The sequence below is a fragment of the Oryzias latipes genome, chromosome 6, assembly GCF_053564925.1.
Source record: "Oryzias latipes strain Hd-rR chromosome 6, Olatipes_Hd-rR_3.1".
In the NCBI taxonomy this organism is placed as follows: domain Eukaryota; kingdom Metazoa; phylum Chordata; class Actinopteri; order Beloniformes; family Adrianichthyidae; genus Oryzias; species Oryzias latipes.
This window is the reverse complement of record NC_136242.1, coordinates 34,975,113-34,994,823: the sequence shown is the minus strand read 5'-3', so window position 1 is coordinate 34,994,823 and position 19,711 is coordinate 34,975,113. Positions and strand designations below refer to the sequence as shown.

Here is a 19,711-nt window from a genome sequence, read left to right as displayed (position 1 = left end):
TACCTCAGCACCAGGAGGAGGGAGGAGGAAGAAGGAGATACCTCAGCACCAAGAGGAGGGAGGAAGAAGGAGGAGATACCTCAGCACCAGGAGGAGGGAGGAGGAAGGAGGAGATACCTCAGCACCAGGAGGAGGGAGGAGGAAGGAGGAGATACCTCAGCACCAGGAGGAGGGAGGAGGAAGGAGGAGATACCTCAGCACCAGGAGGAGGGAGGAGGAAGGAAGGAGGAGATACCTCAGCACCAGGAGGAGAAGGAGGAAGGAAGAGATACCTCAGCACCAGGAGGAGGGAGGAGGAAGGAGGAGATACCTCAGCACCAGGAGGAGGGAGGAGGAAGGAGGAGATACCTCAGCACCAGGAGGAGGGAGGAGGAAGGAAGGAGGAGATGCCACAGCACCAGGAGGAGGAGGGAGGAGGAAGGAGGAGATACCTCAGCACCAGGAGGAGGGAGGAGGAAGGAAGGAGGAGATGCCACAGCACCAGGAAGAGGAGGGAGGAGGAAGGAGGAGATACCTCAGCACCAGGAGGAGGAGGAGGAAGGAGGAGATACCTCAGCACCAGGAGGAGGGAGGAGGAAGGAAGGAGGAGATACCTCAGCACCAGGAGGAGGGAGGAGGAAGGAATGAGGAGATGCCACAGCACCAGGAGGAGGAGGGAGGAGGAAGGAGGAGATACCTCAGCACCAGGAGGAGGAGGAGGAAGGAGGGAGGAGATACCTCAGCACCAGGAGGAGGAGGAGGGAGGAGGAAGGCAGGAGGAGATGCCACAGCACCAGGAGGAGGAGGGAGGAGGAAGGAGGAGATGCCACAGCACCATGAGGAGGAGGGAGGAGGAAGGAAGGAGGAGATACCTCAGCACCAGGAAGAGGGAGGAGGAAGGAAGGAGGAGATACCTCAGCACCAGGAGGAGGGAGGAGGAAGGAGGAGATACCTCAGCACCAGGAGGAGGGAGGAGGAAGGAAGGAGGAGATGCCACAGCACCAGGAGGAGGGAGGAGGAAGGAAGGAGGAGATGCCACAGCACCAGGAGGAGGGAGGAGGAAGGAAGGAGGAGATACCTCAGCACCAGGAGGAGGGAGGAGGAAGGAGGAGATACCTCAGCACCAGGAGGAGGGAGGAGGAAGGAAGGAGGAGATACCTCCGCACCAGGAGGAGGGAGGAGGAAGGAAGGAGGAGATACCTCAGCACCAGGAGGAGGGAGGAGGAAGGAAGGAGGAGATACCTCAGCACCAGGAGGAGGGAGGAGGAAGGAAGGAGGAGATACCTCAGCACCAGGAGGAGGAGGAGGGAGGAGGAAGGAAGGAGGAGATGCCACAGCACCAGGAGGAGGAGGGAGGAGGAGGGAGGAGGAAGGAGGAGATACCTCAGCACCAGGAGGAGGGAGGAGGAAGGAAGGAGGAGATACCTCAGCACCAGGAGGAGGGAGGAGGAAGGAGGAGATACCTCAGCACCAGGAGGAGGGAGGAAGAAGGAAGGAGGAGATGCCACAGCACCAGGAGGAGGGAGGAGGAAGGAAGGAGGAGATACCTCAGCACCAGGAGGAGGAGGAGGGAGGAGGAAGGAAGGAGGAGATGCCACAGCCCCAGGAGGATGAGGGAGGAGGAAGGAGGAGATGCCACAGCACCAGGAGGAGGAGGGAGGAGGAAGGAGGAGATACCTCAGCACCAGGAGGAGGGAGGAGGAAGGAGGAGATACCTCAGCACCAGGAGGAGAAGGAGGAAGGAAGAGATACCTCAGCACGAGGAGGAGGAGGGAGGAGGAAGGAGGAGATACCTCAGCACCAGGAGGAGGGAGGAGGAAGGAAGGAGGAGATACCTCAGCACCAGGAGGAGGGAGGAGGAAGGAGGAGATACCTCAGCACCAGGAGGAGGGAGGAGGAAGGAGGAGATACCTCAGCACCAGGAGGAGGGAGGAGGAAGGAAGGAGGAGATGCCACAGCACCAGGAGGAGGAGGGAGGAGGAAGGAGGAGATACCTCAGCACCAGGAGGAGGGAGGAGGAAGGAAGGAGGAGATGCCACAGCACCAGGAGGAGGAGGGAGGAGGAAGGAGGAGATACCTCAGCACCAGGAGGAGGAGGAGGAAGGAGGAGATACCTCAGCACCAGGAGGAGGGAGGAGGAAGGAAGGAGGAGATACCTCAGCACCAGGAGGAGGGAGGAGGAAGGAAGGAGGAGATGCCACAGCACCAGGAGGAGGAGGGAGGAGGAAGGAGGAGATACCTCAGCACCAGGAGGAGGGAGGAGGAAGGAGGAGATACCTCAGCACCAGGAGGAGGAGGGAGGAGGAAGGAAGGAGGAGATGCCACAGCACCAGGAGGAGGAGGGAGGAGGAAGGAGGAGATACCTCAGCACCAGGAGGAGGGAGGAGGAAGGAGGAGATACCTCAGCACCAGGAGGAGAAGGAGGAAGGAGGAGATACCTCAGCACCAGGAGGAGGGAGGAGGAAGGAGGAGATACCTCAGCACCAGGAGGAGGGAGGAGGAAGGAGGAGATACCTCAGCACCAGGAGGAGGGAGGAGGAAGGAGGAGATACCTCAGCACCAGGAGGAGGGAGGAGGAAGGAAGGAGGAGATACCTCAGCACCAGGAGGAGAAGGAGGAAGGAAGAGATACCTCAGCACCAGGAGGAGGGAGGAGGAAGGAGGAGATACCTCAGCACCAGGAGGAGGGAGGAGGAAGGAGGAGATACCTCAGCACCAGGAGGAGGGAGGAGGAAGGAAGGAGGAGATGCCACAGCACCAGGAGGAGGAGGGAGGAGGAAGGAGGAGATACCTCAGCACCAGGAGGAGGGAGGAGGAAGGAAGGAGGAGATGCCACAGCACCAGGAAGAGGAGGGAGGAGGAAGGAGGAGATACCTCAGCACCAGGAGGAGGAGGAGGAAGGAGGAGATACCTCAGCACCAGGAGGAGGGAGGAGGAAGGAAGGAGGAGATACCTCAGCACCAGGAGGAGGGAGGAGGAAGGAATGAGGAGATGCCACAGCACCAGGAGGAGGAGGGAGGAGGAAGGAGGAGATACCTCAGCACCAGGAGGAGGAGGAGGAAGGAGGGAGGAGATACCTCAGCACCAGGAGGAGGAGGAGGGAGGAGGAAGGAAGGAGGAGATGCCACAGCACCAGGAGGAGGAGGGAGGAGGAAGGAGGAGATGCCACAGCACCATGAGGAGGAGGGAGGAGGAAGGAAGGAGGAGATACCTCAGCACCAGGAAGAGGGAGGAGGAAGGAAGGAGGAGATACCTCAGCACCAGGAGGAGGGAGGAGGAAGGAGGAGATACCTCAGCACCAGGAGGAGGGAGGAGGAAGGAAGGAGGAGATGCCACAGCACCAGGAGGAGGGAGGAGGAAGGAAGGAGGAGATGCCACAGCACCAGGAGGAGGGAGGAGGAAGGAAGGAGGAGATACCTCAGCACCAGGAGGAGGGAGGAGGAAGGAGGAGATACCTCAGCACCAGGAGGAGGGAGGAGGAAGGAAGGAGGAGATACCTCCGCACCAGGAGGAGGGAGGAGGAAGGAAGGAGGAGATACCTCAGCACCAGGAGGAGGGAGGAGGAAGGAAGGAGGAGATACCTCAGCACCAGGAGGAGGGAGGAGGAAGGAAGGAGGAGATACCTCAGCACCAGGAGGAGGAGGAGGGAGGAGGAAGGAAGGAGGAGATGCCACAGCACCAGGAGGAGGAGGGAGGAGGAGGGAGGAGGAAGGAGGAGATACCTCAGCACCAGGAGGAGGGAGGAGGAAGGAAGGAGGAGATACCTCAGCACCAGGAGGAGGGAGGAGGAAGGAGGAGATACCTCAGCACCAGGAGGAGGGAGGAAGAAGGAAGGAGGAGATGCCACAGCACCAGGAGGAGGGAGGAGGAAGGAAGGAGGAGATACCTCAGCACCAGGAGGAGGAGGAGGGAGGAGGAAGGAAGGAGGAGATGCCACAGCCCCAGGAGGATGAGGGAGGAGGAAGGAGGAGATGCCACAGCACCAGGAGGAGGAGGGAGGAGGAAGGAGGAGATACCTCAGCACCAGGAGGAGGGAGGAGGAAGGAGGAGATACCTCAGCACCAGGAGGAGAAGGAGGAAGGAGGAGATACCTCAGCACGAGGAGGAGGAGGGAGGAGGAAGGAGGAGATACCTCAGCACCAGGAGGAGGGAGGAGGAAGGAAGGAGGAGATACCTCAGCACCAGGAGGAGGGAGGAGGAAGGAGGAGATACCTCAGCACCAGGAGGAGGGAGGAGGAAGGAGGAGATACCTCAGCACCAGGAGGAGGGAGGAGGAAGGAGGAGATACCTCAGCACCAGGAGGAGGGAGGAGGAAGGAGGAGATACCTCAGCACCAGGAGGAGGGAGGAGGAAGGAGGAGATACCTCAGCACCAGGAGGAGGGAGGAGGAAGGAAGGAGGAGATACCTCAGCACCAGGAGGAGAAGGAGGAAGGAGGAGATACCTCAGCACCAGGAGGAGGGAGGAGGAAGGAGGAGATACCTCAGCACCAGGAGGAGGGAGGAGGAAGGAGGAGATACCTCAGCACCAGGAGGAGGGAGGAGGAAGGAAGGAGGAGATGCCACAGCACCAGGAGGAGGAGGGAGGAGGAAGGAGGAGATACCTCAGCACCAGGAGGAGGGAGGAGGAAGGAAGGAGGAGATGCCACAGCACCAGGAGGAGGAGGGAGGAGGAAGGAGGAGATACCTCAGCACCAGGAGGAGGAGGAGGAAGGAGGAGATACCTCAGCACCAGGAGGAGGGAGGAGGAAGGAAGGAGGAGATACCTCAGCACCAGGAGGAGGGAGGAGGAAGGAAGGAGGAGATGCCACAGCACCAGGAGGAGGAGGGAGGAGGAAGGAGGAGATACCTCAGCACCAGGAGGAGGGAGGAGGAAGGAGGAGATACCTCAGCACCAGGAGGAGGGAGGAGGAAGGAAGGAGGAGATGCCACAGCACCAGGAGGAGGAGGGAGGAGGAAGGAGGAGATACCTCAGCACCAGGAGGAGGGAGGAGGAAGGAGGAGATACCTCAGCACCAGGAGGAGAAGGAGGAAGGAGGAGATACCTCAGCACCAGGAGGAGGGAGGAGGAAGGAGGAGATACCTCAGCACCAGGAGGAGGGAGGAGGAAGGAGGAGATACCTCAGCACCAGGAGGAGGGAGGAGGAAGGAAGGAGGAGATGCCACAGCACCAGGAGGAGGAGGGAGGAGGAAGGAGGAGATACCTCAGCACCAGGAGGAGGGAGGAGGAAGGAAGAAGGAGATGCCACAGCACCAGGACGAGGAGGGAGGAGGAAGGAGGAGATACCTCAGCACCAGGAGGAGGAGGAGGAAGGAGGAGATACCTCAGCACCAGGAGGAGGAGGGAGGAGGAAGGAGGAGATACCTCAGCACCAGGAGGAGGGAGGAGGAAGGAAGGAGGAGATACCTCAGCACCAGGAGGAGGGAGGAGGAAGGAGGAGATACCTCAGCACCAGGAGGAGGGAGGAGGAAGGAGGAGATACCTCAGCACCAGGAGGAGGGAGGAGGAAGGAGGAGATACCTCAGCACCAGGAGGAGGGAGGAGGAAGGAGGAGATACCTCAGCACCAGGAGGAGGGAGGAGGAAGGAGGAGATACCTCAGCACCAGGAGGAGGGAGGAGGAAGGAAGGAGGAGATACCTCAGCACCAGGAGGAGAAGGAGGAAGGAGGAGATACCTCAGCACCAGGAGGAGGGAGGAGGAAGGAGGAGATACCTCAGCACCAGGAGGAGGGAGGAGGAAGGAAGGAGGAGATGCCACAGCACCAGGAGGAGGAGGGAGGAGGAAGGAGGAGATACCTCAGCACCAGGAGGAGGAGGAGGAAGGAGGAGATACCTCAGCACCAGGAGGAGGGAGGAGGAAGGAAGGAGGAGATACCTCAGCACCAGGAGGAGGGAGGAGGAAGGAATGAGGAGATGCCACAGCACCAGGAGGAGGAGGAGGAAGGAGGAGATACCTCAGCACCAGGAGGAGGGAGGAGGAAGGAGGAGATCAGCACTGAGATCGTCAGTGAGGTCAAAAGAAGCCAAGAGGTCGGTGGCGGAAGCAGGGGGCGGGGCCTCATGGGGGCGAGCAGACCTTCTCGCTGCTCCTGTACTTGTCCCACTTCTTCACCATCTTCAGCCATTTGGGCAGTCGCTCCAGCTCCTGCTGCTTTTGCTGCGAAGGACAGAGGAGTTCAGAGGAGTTCAGCGGGTCGCGTCAGAGGCGTCTGGTTTCAGGGCGACGTGTTGATGACGCCATCAGGGGGTGGAGTCTAAGACTGAACCACATCCTACGTTTTCCTCCTCACTCTAACGAGGGACAGCGGGTCGTCAAACGGCGTCTCAGAGACGGACGCCTCGCTGACAGCGCCGTCATTCAGACGCCGCTCCTCTGCAGCTCGCCACACCGGGATGGTCTCTGAATGATGTCATGAACCCAAACATGGAGACGGGATTACCCACTCTTTCAAACAAATCCACCTGATCCCTCAACGCCATCCGTGTCCTCAATGACATCTACAGTCAGCGCTCCCGTGTAGCGAGGAGGCTTTTAACCCTAGATGGTGGCTCCTCCCACACGCGTCTGGAGCTGCTAGTCTATGAACACGTTTGGAACGGCGTCCAGCAGCGGCGCGTGTGGCGTGAACAAAAAGCCGTGATGAAAACTGCCCGTACCTTTTCTTCGAGCGGCGATGGCGTGGGCAGCTCCTCCTCACTGCGGCAGAAACACACACATGTTGCTCCTCCTCCAGGTGGTTCAAACCCTTCGCCCCCCCATGAACTCACTGCAGGAAGCCGAAGCGGTCGGTGACTCTGTAGATGGAGTAGTCTGCATCTTCCCACGGGTCGATGTCGACGCCCCCCTGTCTGCCCTGAGACAACCAGAAGGTGAGCTCCGTGCAGCAGCTGTGCTCGCCATCAAGGTCTGCTTCATGCTGACCTTGTCGTATTTGGAAATGATGTCGGCGCGTTCCTCTGCCACCAGCGAGTCGATGTCCTTCTTCATATCAAAGCCTAAAGACAGCAGAGACAAACACGTCTGCACTCGTCCAGAAGACGGCTGGTCACGCGTGGACGCCATGACGGAAGCTTCCACACATCATGAAGCTCCCACCTCCAGCTGCTTCACGCTGTCAGGGGTGTGAGGAAGCTCTGACTGCAGACAGGAAGCAGCGGACATGTTTAGAACCCTCTTCCATGAGGTCATTCACAGCTTCACTTCACTATTTTTCATCTCCTATTTTTGTCTGGAGGCATCTGTGAGGGTTTGAGGTGATGGCAGCTCCAGCGTTGTTCAGAGAGTCGCCCCCATCTGCTGGACGTCCGAGCAGACTCGGTGAATATTCAGACTCTCTTTATGCTCCAGGTCAACTAATGTCACCATTGGCTAGTGAATCTGTCAATCAAACTCATCATCAAAGCAGGTGTGCTCGCTTTCAGCCAATTGAATGGCCTCTTAGACTTTCTCTACACTTCCACACAGGTAAAAGAAGCCCCGCCCACCTTTGATTCTGTACCGGTTGGTCGTTAGCGTGTTAGCTTTAGCATGGCTCGTAGGTTCATTGCCTTCGGTTGTTATAAATTACCGGCTTGTGAAACTTTCCAGTGGACCTGGAAGCAATGCAACAGTGGTTGAATGCAGTTGGCATTGAATCCAGAGAACTGTGTCCTGGTGATGAGATTAGCAATCAATGTTTCACTCAGGATAGTTTGCTAATACTTTCTCCTTATTAGCTATGAGGCTAGCGACCTTTTAGCACTCAGACACCGGGTCCCTTCGGTCTGGATCCTGAGGAGGTGGAGGAGAAAAATGTCTTCCACAGAAAGATCTGTGGAGAAACTGGAATTGACAGTTTTTCACCGGCTGACAGACGTGTCCACTCGGAAGGACAGCTGGACGAAGGTTTTCATGTGAAGAAACCGTCACCACAGGAAACCACCTTTCCACTTGAAGAGCATGGACTAAAGTTCAGGAAACTCTCAAAACGCCTCTGCGGTTCTGACTTGATGGCGATGAAGATCTTCAACCTGCTGAAGGCAGTGAGGCTGACGTCTGCCAGAACCTGCACGACGACAGACCTGGTGGGGTTTATGCTCACCGTTTGGGGGGGTCAGGCTTCGTTTGATGAGCAGTCAGTTGGTGTGACGAAACGCCCTTTGACACGCCACCTGTGGACTCTACACGTGTTCCTCGGCTCAGTCAGGAGGGTCCAGACATTCTGGTCTGTCCAGTCGTGGCACAGATGGAGGTCCATCCTGGGACACGTCTCCAGACGGAGCTACATGACGGCGGTTTAGTGAGGAACTGCTGAGGTGGTTCTGTATGATGCCCGCCCCCCCCCCCCCCCCCCCCCCCCACAGCTGATCAGAGAGCAGAGATTTTCTGGTTTGGAACCAGCAGAACCGTTTCTGTTCCGTCACTGTTCCGCGGCGAGGACTCTGTTTTCCTGCGTCTTGCTTCCTGTGTTGAGTCTCCAGAAGGCTGACACCATTGTTTGGGGGTCCGGAGAGGAAACCAGGCCCCCACCCCCCGAACAGACCGTATTCCCGACAACAACTGCAACAGTTGAGACCCAACTTGTCATATGATCTAAACTGGGGGGTAACAGTGGCCGGGCTCATTCTGAGGGGGGCAGAGGCGTGAAGCCACAGGAGGAAGTGACCTCACATCCTCGTTAGAGACGACCCGGTTCTCCGGCATGAAGGAGACTTCCAGAACCGGTGCCAGAGGCTGAGGAGCAGCGTTCGGCGGCTGCAGAAAGCAGATGTGCTTTCAGGGGGTGGTGACATCACTTCCTGCTGTGACACACCGCAATCCAAATGGTGCTTGTGTACTTGCACTCAGCACCGTGGTGACCACAAGCAGCGTGCAAAGCATTCCAGTAAGAAACAAAGAGAAGTTCCTCCACGACCTCCGATCCTCTGCTTTCCGTGTTCAGGCAGAACCAAGACATCCTTCAGAGGAAATCCGGGTCAGCAGCCGACCCGTCAAAGGTCACGGCTCAGTTCTTCCTCCTCCATGATCTTCTGAGTTTGGACTTTAATCTGACTGAGATCTGATTTACTTCTGAGGATTACGGGAGAGCCGAAGAAGAACCAAATTTGGGATTAGAAGGATGTGTATCTGTGTGTCTGTGTGTGTAACTTTGTGTGTATATTTGTGTGTTTGTGTGTAACTTTTTGTGTGTGTGTATCTGTGCGTGTGTGTTTGTCTGTGTGTGTGTGTTTGTCTGTGTGTGTGTGTCTGTGTATTTGTCTGTGTGTGTCTGTGTGTGTTTCCCTCATCCACACATGAAGAAGTCGACAAAAACAGAAGTAAATGTGGGCGGGACTCCTGGGGGGGGGGGGTGTTTCCTTCATATGTTTGAATAAAAACGAACACATTCATGCACAGAACATCCAGGCTGCAGCGTCAAAACTCAAAAGCCGTGTCGTCCGGGACGACCTGAGTGTCAGAGCCGCTGTTGCCACGGTAACGTGTGCCCTTCCAAACACTGACAGCCTCGGACCACCGCCGTATTTTCTCTGCCGAGAGGAAACGACAAGACAAAGTTTAAGGAAGTGGACCAGCACCTCCTGCACCCCCGGACCTGAACTAAGCTTTTTCTGCTGCCGAGGGGGGTGGGGGGTTCTATTTATAACAATGGCCACAGCGTAAAGCATCCTGAGAACAGAGGGCTCATCAGCAAGGCACAGCTTCCACCAGGAATGTGACCAAATAGTTCTCATAAACACAAAACCTCGGGGGCTGCTGGGAAAATATGATTTTCCCAAATGCCCCCCCACCGCCACCACAAGGTTAAGGAACTTCATCCATAAAAACACTTTAAATGTGTTTGCAAATTTATGCAGAGCAAGGATGGGATCAAAGATCTTTAAGATGTGGAACATTTCTGCTGCTGTTCCTTTACTTTAGTTTCTGTTATCTCACCATGTTCCAGAGTCTCCGTTCTGTAACGATGTTCCAGAGTCTTTTTTTCTTTTCTTCTTCTTTCTGTTATTCTTACTAACTTGTCCAACAGCTGGGCAGACAAATGAGAGCTGAGGGCCTCTTGTGTTGGACATATTTTACTTTAACAAGAGGGGTTATTAATCTTCAGACAAACCAGAGGTATGTCTGAATAAACCCCTTTTGTAATTGAGGCTAAACTTTATTAATTTCAATCATATTTGAAAATCTTTGGTGTTGGACCGGACGGAAAAGGAAAGGAGGGAAGAAGAGAGAGGGATGTTAGAGAGAGGGGGGTTAAGAGGGTGATTATGGGAGGGGGGGTAAGACCATGAAGCAGCATAGAGCAGCAAGTTTACTGGATGTTTATCATTACGGTAAGGTTCAAATGTAGTACAAAAAGGGCGGGGCCTGTTCACACACACACTCAAATGTTATAAACACACCTGCTAGCTGCAGAAATGTCCACATGTCAACATGTACACAAAACAGATAGTGTTCACGAACGCATACCTATGCCTTTAAACCAACTAGTGTGAAATATTTAATTCATTCAATCATGCAAACTATTAGTGCAAAGGTGAGCTAACACCTGTGCTCAGGTGAGTGTTTATGTTCTTCTAAAATGGATGGTGGAATGTGAAAAGAAGGAGGGAGAGTGCCCAGCCATCCCCACACCAAGACCCCCACCGCAGCAGCAGCGGCAGCCGGAACCCCACAGCGCCACACGGGAACCGGCAGGGAACAACCGCCCCCCGGGCGACCCAGTCCGCCACCCAGGCCAGGGCCAGCAGGACCACCGCGAGGCCCCCAGAGCCAGAGAGCAGGGAGCCAAGGAGGGAAAGGGATCGCCGCCCCAGCCCAACCAGGAGAGCGGCCCCCCCGTCGCGCCGGGAGAGCCCAACGCAGGGCCCCTCCCGAGAAGGGCGCCCACAGCCCCAGACAAGCAGCCCATCACCCCCCAGGACTTCCGGGCATCCCCCCCGCCCCAACCCCAGGTACGAGCCAGGAACCCCCAAGGGAGACCCGCTCCGCACTCCAGGCAGCCACGCACCCGGCCCACGGTTGGTCCAGGGAGGAGCAAGGCAGGGGCCAGCCGACCCCGCCCAGGAAGGGAGCACCCCAGGGAAAAGGGGGAACCACGAGGGGTGTTGTAAACATGGCCCGACCAGGCTCGGCCACATTTGGAAATTTGACTGGGCCCAGTGCTCAGGGGCAAGGACCAGAACCCACCCCACAGGGACACAGACACCCCCGGCTCAAGTGTAATGTGACCCCCCCCCCCCCCCCCCACACACACACACACACAAACACCCACGCGGAGAGAGCACTGCCGGGCCTAGGGGACACGGCCACCGTTGCCAAGGGCCATGTTCCAGAGTCTCCATTCTGTTACAATGTTCCAGAGTCTCCGCTCTGTTACAATGTCACAGAGTCTTTCTTCTGTAATGATGTTCCAGGGTCTTTGTTCTGTAACGATGTTCAAGAGTCTCCATTCTGTTACAATGTTCCAGAGTCTCCGCTCTGTTACAATGTCACAGAGTCTTTCTTCTGTAACGATGTTCCAGAGTCTCCGTTCTATCACGATGTTACAGAGTCTCAATTCTGTCATGATGTTCCAGAGTCTTTGTTCTGTAACGATGTTCAGGAGTCTCCGTTCTATCACGATGTTACAGAGTCTCAATTCTGTCACGATGTTACAGAGTCTATCTTCTGTAACGATGTTCCAGAGTCTCCGTTCTGTCACGATGTTACAGAGTCTCCGCTCTGTTACAATGTCACAGAGTCTTTCTTCTGTTACGATGTTCAAGAGTCTTTGTTCTGTAACGATGTTCCAGAGTCTCCGCTCTGTTACAATGTCACAGAGTCTTTCTTCTGTAACGATGTTCCAGAGTCTTTGCTCTGTAACGATGTTCAAGAGTCTTTGTTCTGTAACAATGTTCCAGAGTCTCAATTCTGTCATGATGTTCCAGAGTCTTTGTTCTGTAACGATGTTCAGAAGTCTCCATTCTGTTACAATGTTACAGAGCCTCCGTTCTGTAACGATGTTCCAGAGTCTCCGTTCTGTCACGATGTTACAGAGCCTCCGTTCTGTAACGATGTTCCAGAGTCTTTGTTCTGTAACGATATTCCAGAGTCTTTGTTCTGTAACGATGTTCCAGAGTCTTTGTTCTGTAACGATGTTCAAGGGTCTTTGTTCTGTAACGATGTTGCAGAGTCTGTGTTCTGTTACGATGTTCCAGAACCTCTGTTCTGTAACGATGTTCCAGCGTCTTTGTTCTGTAACGATGTTCCAGAGTCTCCGTTCTGTCACGATGTTACAGAGTCTGTGTTCTGTTACGATGTTTCAGAACTTCCTTTCTGTAACGATGTTCCAGAGTCTTTGTTCTGTAACGATGTTCCAGAGTCTCCGTTCTGTAACGATGTTCCAGAGTATCCGTTCTGTTACGATGTTCCAGAGTCTTTGTTCTGTTACGATGTTTCAGAACTTCCTTTCTGTGACGATGTTCCAGAGTCTTTGTTCTGTAACGATGTTCCAGAGTCTCCGTTCTGTAACGATGTTCCAGAGTATCCGTTCTGTTACGATGTTCCAGAGTCTTTGTTCTGAAACGATGTTTCAGAGTCACCGTTCTGTAACGATGTTCCAGAGTCTCCGTTCTGTCACGATGTTCCAGAGTCTCCGTTCTGTCACGATGTTCCAGAGTCTTTGTTCTGTAACGATATTCCAGAGTCTTTGTTCTGTAACGATGTTCCAGAGTCTTTGTTCTGTAACGATATTCCAGAGTCTTTGTTCTGTAACGATGTTCCAGAGTCTTTGTTCTGTAACGATGTTCAAGAGTCTTTGTTCTGTAACGATGTTGCAGAGTCTGTGTTCTGTTACGATGTTCCAGAACCTCTGTTCTGTAACGATGTTCCAGCGTCTTTGTTCTGAAAAGATGTTTAAGAGTCACCGTTCTGTTACAATGTTACAGAGTCTCCGTTCTGTAACAATGTTCCGGAGTCTCCGTTCTGTCAGGATGTTACAGAGTCACCGGTCTGTTACGATGTTCCAAAATCTTTGTTCCGTAACGATGTTCCAGAGTCTTTGTTCTGTAATTATGTTCCAGAGCCTCTGTTCTGTAACGATGTTCCAGAGTCTCCGTTCTGTCAGGATGTTACAGAGTCACCGGTCTGTTACGATGTTCCAAAATCTTTGTTCCGTAACGATGTTCCAGAGTCTTTGTTCTGTAATTATGTTGCAGAGTCTGTGTTCTGTTACGATGTTCCAGAGTCTCCGTTCTGTCAGGATGTTACAGAGTCACCGGTCTGTTACGATGTTCCAAAATCTTTGTTCCGTAACGATGTTCCAGAGTCTTTGTTCTGTAACGATGTTGCAGAGTCTGTGTTCTGTTACGATGTTCCAGAACCTCTGTTCTGTAACGATGTTCCAGCGTCTTTGTTCTGTAACGATGTTCCAGAGTCTCCGTTCTGTCACGATGTTACAGAGTCTGTGTTCTGTTACGATGTTTCAGAACTTCCTTTCTGTAACGATGTTCCAGAGTCTTTGTTCTGTAACGATGTTCCAGAGTCTCCGTTCTGTAACGATGTTCCAGAGTATCCGTTCTGTTACGATGTTCCAGAGTCTTTGTTCTGTTACGATGTTTCAGAACTTCCTTTCTGTGACGATGTTCCAGAGTCTTTGTTCTGTAACGATGTTCCAGAGTCTCCGTTCTGTAACGATGTTCCAGAGTATCCGTTCTGTTACGATGTTCCAGAGTCTTTGTTCTGAAACGATGTTTCAGAGTCACCGTTCTGTAACGATGTTCCAGAGTCTCCGTTCTGTCACGATGTTCCAGAGTCTCCGTTCTGTCACGATGTTCCAGAGTCTTTGTTCTGTAACGATATTCCAGAGTCTTTGTTCTGTAACGATGTTCCAGAGTCTTTGTTCTGTAACGATATTCCAGAGTCTTTGTTCTGTAACGATGTTCCAGAGTCTTTGTTCTGTAACGATGTTCAAGAGTCTTTGTTCTGTAACGATGTTGCAGAGTCTGTGTTCTGTTACGATGTTCCAGAACCTCTGTTCTGTAACGATGTTCCAGCGTCTTTGTTCTGAAAAGATGTTTAAGAGTCACCGTTCTGTTACAATGTTACAGAGTCTCCGTTCTGTAACAATGTTCCGGAGTCTCCGTTCTGTCAGGATGTTACAGAGTCACCGGTCTGTTACGATGTTCCAAAATCTTTGTTCCGTAACGATGTTCCAGAGTCTTTGTTCTTTAATTATGTTCCAGAGCCTCTGTTCTGTAACGATGTTCCAGAGTCTCCGTTCTGTCAGGATGTTACAGAGTCACCGGTCTGTTACGATGTTCCAAAATCTTTGTTCCGTAACGATGTTCCAGAGTCTTTGTTCTGTAATTATGTTCCAGAGCCTCTGTTCTGTAACGATGTTCCAGAGTCTCCGTTCTGAAACAATGTTACAGAGTCTTTGTTCTGAAACGATGTTTCAGAGTATCCGTTCTGTTACGATGCTTCAGAGACTTTGTTCTGTTACGATGTTCCAGAGTCTCCGTTCTGTTACGATGTTACAGAGTCTCCATTCTATAACGATGTTCCAGAGTCTTTGTTCTGTAACACTGTTTCAGAGTCTCCGTTCTTTAACGATGTTCAAGAGTCTTTGTTCTGTAACGATGTTCCAGAGTATTTGTTCTTTAACGATGTTCCAAAGTCTCCGATCTGTAACGATGTTCCACAGCCTCCGTTCTGTCACGATGTTCCAGAGTCTCTGTTCTGTAACGATGTTCCACAGTCTTTGTTCTGTAATTGATGTTCCAGAATCTCCGTTCTGTTAAGATGTGCCAGAGCCTCCGTTCTGTAACGATGTTCCAGAGTATTTGTTTTGTAACGATGTTCCGGAGTCTTTGTTCTGTCACGATGTTCCAGAGCCTCCGTTCTGTAACGATGTTCCAGAGCCTCCGTTCTGTAACGATGTTCCACAGTCTTTGTTCTAAAACGATGCTCCAGAGTCTTTGTTCTGTAACGATGTTCCAGAGTCTCCGTTCTGTTACGATGTTCCAGAGTCTCCGTTCTGTAACGATGTTGCAGAGTCTGTGTTCTGTTACGATGTTCCAGAGTCTCCGTTCTGTTACGATGTTCCAAAGTCTCCGTTCTTTTAAGATGTTCCAGAGTCTTTGTTTTGTAACGATGTTCAAGAGTCTCCATTCTGTTACAATGTCACAGAGTCTTTCTTCTGTAACGATGTTCCAGAGTCTCCGTTCTATCACGATGTTACAGAGTCTCAATTCTGTCATGATGTTCCAGAGTCTTTGTTCTGTAACGATGTTCAGGAGTCTCCGTTCTATCACGATGTTACAGAGTCTCAATTCTGTCACGATGTTACAGAGTCTTTCTTCTGTAACGATGTTCCAGAGTCTCCGTTCTGTCACGATGTTACAGAGTCTTTCTTCTGTTACGATGTTCAAGAGTCTTTGTTATGTAACGATGTTCCAGAGTCTCCGCTCTGTTACAATGTCACAGAGTCTTTCTTCTGTAACGATATTCCAGAGTCTTTGCTCTGTAACGATGTTCAAGAGTCTTTGTTCTGTAACAATGTTCCAGAGTCTCAATTCTGTCATGATGTTCCAGAGTCTTTGTTTTGTAACGATGTTCAGAAGTCTCCATTCTGTTACAATGTTACAGAGCCTCCGTTCTGTAACGATGTTCCAGAGTCTCCGTTCTGTCACGATGTTACAGAGCCTCCATTCTGTAACGATGTTCCAGAGTCTTTGTTCTGTAACGATATTCCAGAGTCTTTGTTCTGTAACAATGTTCCAGAGTCTTTGTTCTGTAACGATGTTCAAGAGTCTTTGTTCTGTAACGATGTTGCAGAGTCTGTGTTCTGTTACAATGTTCCAGAACCTCTGTTCTGTAACGATGTCCAGCGTCTTTGTTCTGTAACGATGTTCCAGAGTCTCCGTTCTGTCACGATGTTACAGAGTCTGTGTTCTGTTAAGATGTTTCAGAACTTCCTTTCTGTAACGATGTTCCAGAGTCTTTGTTCTGTAACGATGTTCCAGAGTCTCCGTTCTGTAACGATGTTCCAGAGTATCCGTTCTGTTACGATGTTCCAGAGTCTTTGTTCTGAAACGATGTTTCAGAGTCACCGTTCTGTCACGATGTTCCAGAGTCACCGTTCTGTCACGATGTTCCAGAGTCTCTGTTCTGTCACGATGTTACAGAGTCTGTGTTCTGTTACGATGTTTCAGAACTTCCTTTCTGTAACGATGTTCCAGAGTCTTTGTTCTGTAACGATGTTCCAGAGTCTCCGTTCTGTAACGATGTTCCAGAGTATCCGTTCTGTTACGATGTTCCAGAGTCTTTGTTCTGAAACGATGTTTCAGAGTCACCGTTCTGTAACGATGTTCCAGAGTCTCCGTTCTGTCACGATGTTCCAGAGTCTTTGTTCTGTAACGATGTTCCAGAGTCTTTGTTCTGTAACGATGTTGCAGAGTCTGTGTTCTGTTACGATGTTCCAGAACCTCTGTTCTGTAACGATGTTCCAGCGTCTTTGTTCTGAAAAGATGTTTCAGAGTCACCGTTCTGTAACCATGTTCCAGAGTATTTGTTATGTAACAATGTTCCAGAGTCTCCGATCTGTAACGTTGTTCCAGAGTCACCGTTCTGTTACGATGTTCCAGAGTCTCCGTTCTGTTACGATGTTCCAGAGCCTCTGTTCTGTTACAATGTTACAGAGTCTCCGTTCTGTAACAATGTTCCGGAGTCTCCGTTCTGTCAGGATGTTACAGAGTCACCGGTCTGTTACGATGTTCCAAAATCTTTGTTCCGTAACGATGTTCCAGAGTCTTTGTTCTGTAATTATGTTCCAGAGCCTCTGTTCTGTAACGATGTTCCAGAGTCTCCGTTCTGTCAGGATGTTACAGAGTCACCGGTCTGTTACGATGTTCCAAAATCTTTGTTCCGTAACGATGTTCCAGAGTCTTTGTTCTGTAATTATGTTCCAGAGCCTCTGTTCTGTAACGATGTTCCAGAGTCTCCGTTCTGAAACAATGTTACAGAGTCTTTGTTCTGAAACGATGTTTCAGAGTATCCGTTCTGTTACGATGCTTCAGAGACTTTGTTCTGTTACGATGTTCCAGAGTCTCCGTTCTGTTACGATGTTACAGAGTCTCCATTCTATAACGATGTTCCAGAGTCTTTGTTCTGTAACACTGTTTCAGAGTCTCCGTTCTTTAACGATGTTCAAGAGTCTTTGTTCTGTAACGATGTTCCAGAGTATTTGTTCTTTAACGATGTTCCAAAGTCTCCGATCTGTAACGATGTTCCACAGCCTCCGTTCTGTCACGATGTTCCAGAGTCTCCGTTCTGTAACGATGTTCCACAGTCTTTGTTCTGTAATTGATGTTCCAGAATCTCCGTTCTGTTAAGATGTGCCAGAGCCTCCGTTCTGGAACGATGTTCCAGAGTATTTGTTTTGTAACGATGTTCCGGAGTCTTTGTTCTGTCACGATGTTCCAGAGCCTCCGTTCTGTAACGATGTTCCACAGTCTTTGTTCTGAAACGATGCTCCAGAGTCTTTGTTCTGTAACGATGTTCCAGAGTCTCCGTTCTGTTACGATGTTCCAGAGTCTCCGTTCTGTAACGATGTTGCAGAGTCTGTGTTCTGTTACGATGTTCCAGAGTCTCCGTTCTGTTACGATGTTCCAGAGTCTCCGGTTTGTAACGATGTTGCAGAGTCTGTGTTCTGTTACGATGTTCCAGAGTCTCCGTTCTGTTACGATGTTCCAAAGTCTCCGTTCTTTTAAGATGTTCCAGAGTCTTTGTTTTGTAACGATGTTCAAGAGTCTTTGTTCTGTAACGATATTCCAGAGTCTACGTTCTGTTACGATGTTCCAGAATCTCCGTTCTGTTAAGATGTTCCAGAGCCTCCGTTCTGTAACGATGTTACAGAGTCTCCGTTCTGTTACGATGTTCCAGAGTCTTTGTTCTGTAACGATGTTCCAGAGTCTTAGTTCTGTAACGATATTCCAGAGTCTACGTTCTGTTACGATGTTCATGAATCTCCGTTCTGTTAAGATGTTCCAGAGCCTCCGTTCTGTAAAGATGTTCCAGAGCCTCCGTTCTGTTACGATGTTCCAGAGTCTCCGTTCTGTAACGATGTTCCAGAGCCTCCGTTCTGTAACGATGTTCCAGAGCCTCCGTTCTGTTACGATGTTCCAGAGTCTCCGTTCTGTTACGATGTTCCAGAGTCTCCGTTCTGTAAAGATGTTGCAGAGTCTGTGTTCTGTTACAATGTTCCAGAGCCTCCGTTCTGTTACGATGCTTCAGAGTCTTTGTTCTGTAACGAAGTTCCAGAGTCTACGTTCTGTTACGATGTTCCAGAATCTCCGTTCTGTTAAGATGTGCCAGAGCCTCCGTTCTGTAACGATGTTCCAGAGTATTTGTTTTGTAACGATGTTCCAGAGTCTCCGTTCTGTTACGATGTTCCAGAGTCTCCGTTCTGTTACGATGTTCCAGAGTCTCCGTTCTTTAACGATGTTGCAGAGTCTCCGTTCTGTTACGATGTTCCAAAGTCTTTGTTCTGTAACGATGCTCCAGAGTCTTTGTTCTGTAACGATGTTCCAGAGTCTCTGTTCTGTTACGATGTTCCAGAGTCTCCGTTCTGTAACGATGTTGCAGAGTCTGTGTTCTGTTACGATGTTCCAGAGTCTCCGTTCTGTTACGATGTTTCAGAGTCACCGTTCTGTAACAATGTTCCAGAGTCTTTGTTATGTAACAATGTTCCAGAGTCTCCGATCTGTAACGTTGTTCCAGAGTCACCGTTCTGTTACGATGTTCCAGAATCTCCGTTCTGTTAAGATGTGCCAGAGCCTCCGTTCTGTAACGATGTTCCAGAGTATTTGTTTTGTAACGATGTTCCGGAGTCTTTGTTCTGTCACGATGTTCCAGAGCCTCCGTTCTGTAACGATGTTCCACAGTCTTTGTTCTGAAAGGATGCTCCAGAGTCTTTGTTCTGTAACGATGTTCCAGAGTCTCCGTTCTGTTACGATGTTCCAGAGTCTCCGTTCTGTAACGATGTTGCAGAGTCTGTGTTCTGTTACGATGTTCCAGAGTCTCCGTTCTGTTACGATGTTCCAGAGTCTCCGTTCTGTAACGATGTTGCAGAGTCTGTGTTCTGTTACGATGTTCCAGAGTCTCCGTTCTGTTACGATGTTCCAAAGTCTCCGTTCTTTTAAGATGTTCCAGAGTCTTTGTTTTGTAACGATGTTCAAGAGTCTTTGTTCTGTAACGATATTCCAGAGTCTACGTTCTGTTACGATGTTCCAGAATCTCCGTTCTGTTAAGATGTTCCAGAGCCTCCGTTCTGTAACGATGTTACAGAGTCTCCGTTCTGTTACGATGTTCCAGAGTCTTTGTTCTGTAACGATGTTCCAGGGTCTTTGTTCTGTAACAATATTCCAGAGTCTACGTTCTGTTACGATGTTCCAGAATCTCCGTTCTGTTAAGATGTTCCAGAGCCTCCGTTCTGTAACGATGTTCCAGAGCCTCCGTTCTGTTACGATGTTCCAGAGCCTCCGTTCTGTAACGATGTTCCAGAGCCTCCGTTCTGTAACGATGTTCCAGAGCCTCCGTTCTGTTACGATGTTCCAGAGTCTCCGTTCTGTTACGATGTTCCAGAGTCTCCGTTCTGTAAAGATGTTGCAGAGTCTGTGTTCTGTTACAATGTTCCAGAGCCTCCGTTCTGTTACGATGCTTCAGAGTCTTTGTTCTGTAACGATGTTCCAGAGTCTACGTTCTGTTACGATGTTCCA

General features: G+C 51.2%; 1 protein-coding gene across 7 annotated transcripts in view; it reads right to left on the bottom strand.

The window, feature by feature from the left end:
- Window positions 1–19,711, bottom strand: part of LOC111947557 (USP6 N-terminal-like protein) — a 54,310-nt gene that overhangs the window by 17,495 nt on the left and 17,104 nt on the right. For 2 of the 7 annotated variants that reach the window (XM_078949142.1, XM_078949145.1), the window contains exons 2-5: window positions 6,900–7,115; window positions 6,746–6,831; window positions 6,635–6,674; window positions 6,054–6,134 (exon numbers count right to left, since the gene is read on the bottom strand). In XM_078949142.1, coding sequence (XP_078805268.1) covers window positions 6,054–6,134; window positions 6,635–6,674; window positions 6,746–6,831; window positions 6,900–7,040 — 348 coding nt within the window. In that variant the 5' untranslated portion in view covers window positions 7,041–7,115. Of the gene's footprint in view, window positions 1–6,053; window positions 6,135–6,634; window positions 6,675–6,745; window positions 6,832–6,899; window positions 7,116–8,058; window positions 8,284–19,711 lie in introns of those variants that run through there. The other 5 variants (XM_078949146.1, XM_078949147.1, XM_078949148.1 and 2 more) reach the window with 4 other exon arrangements.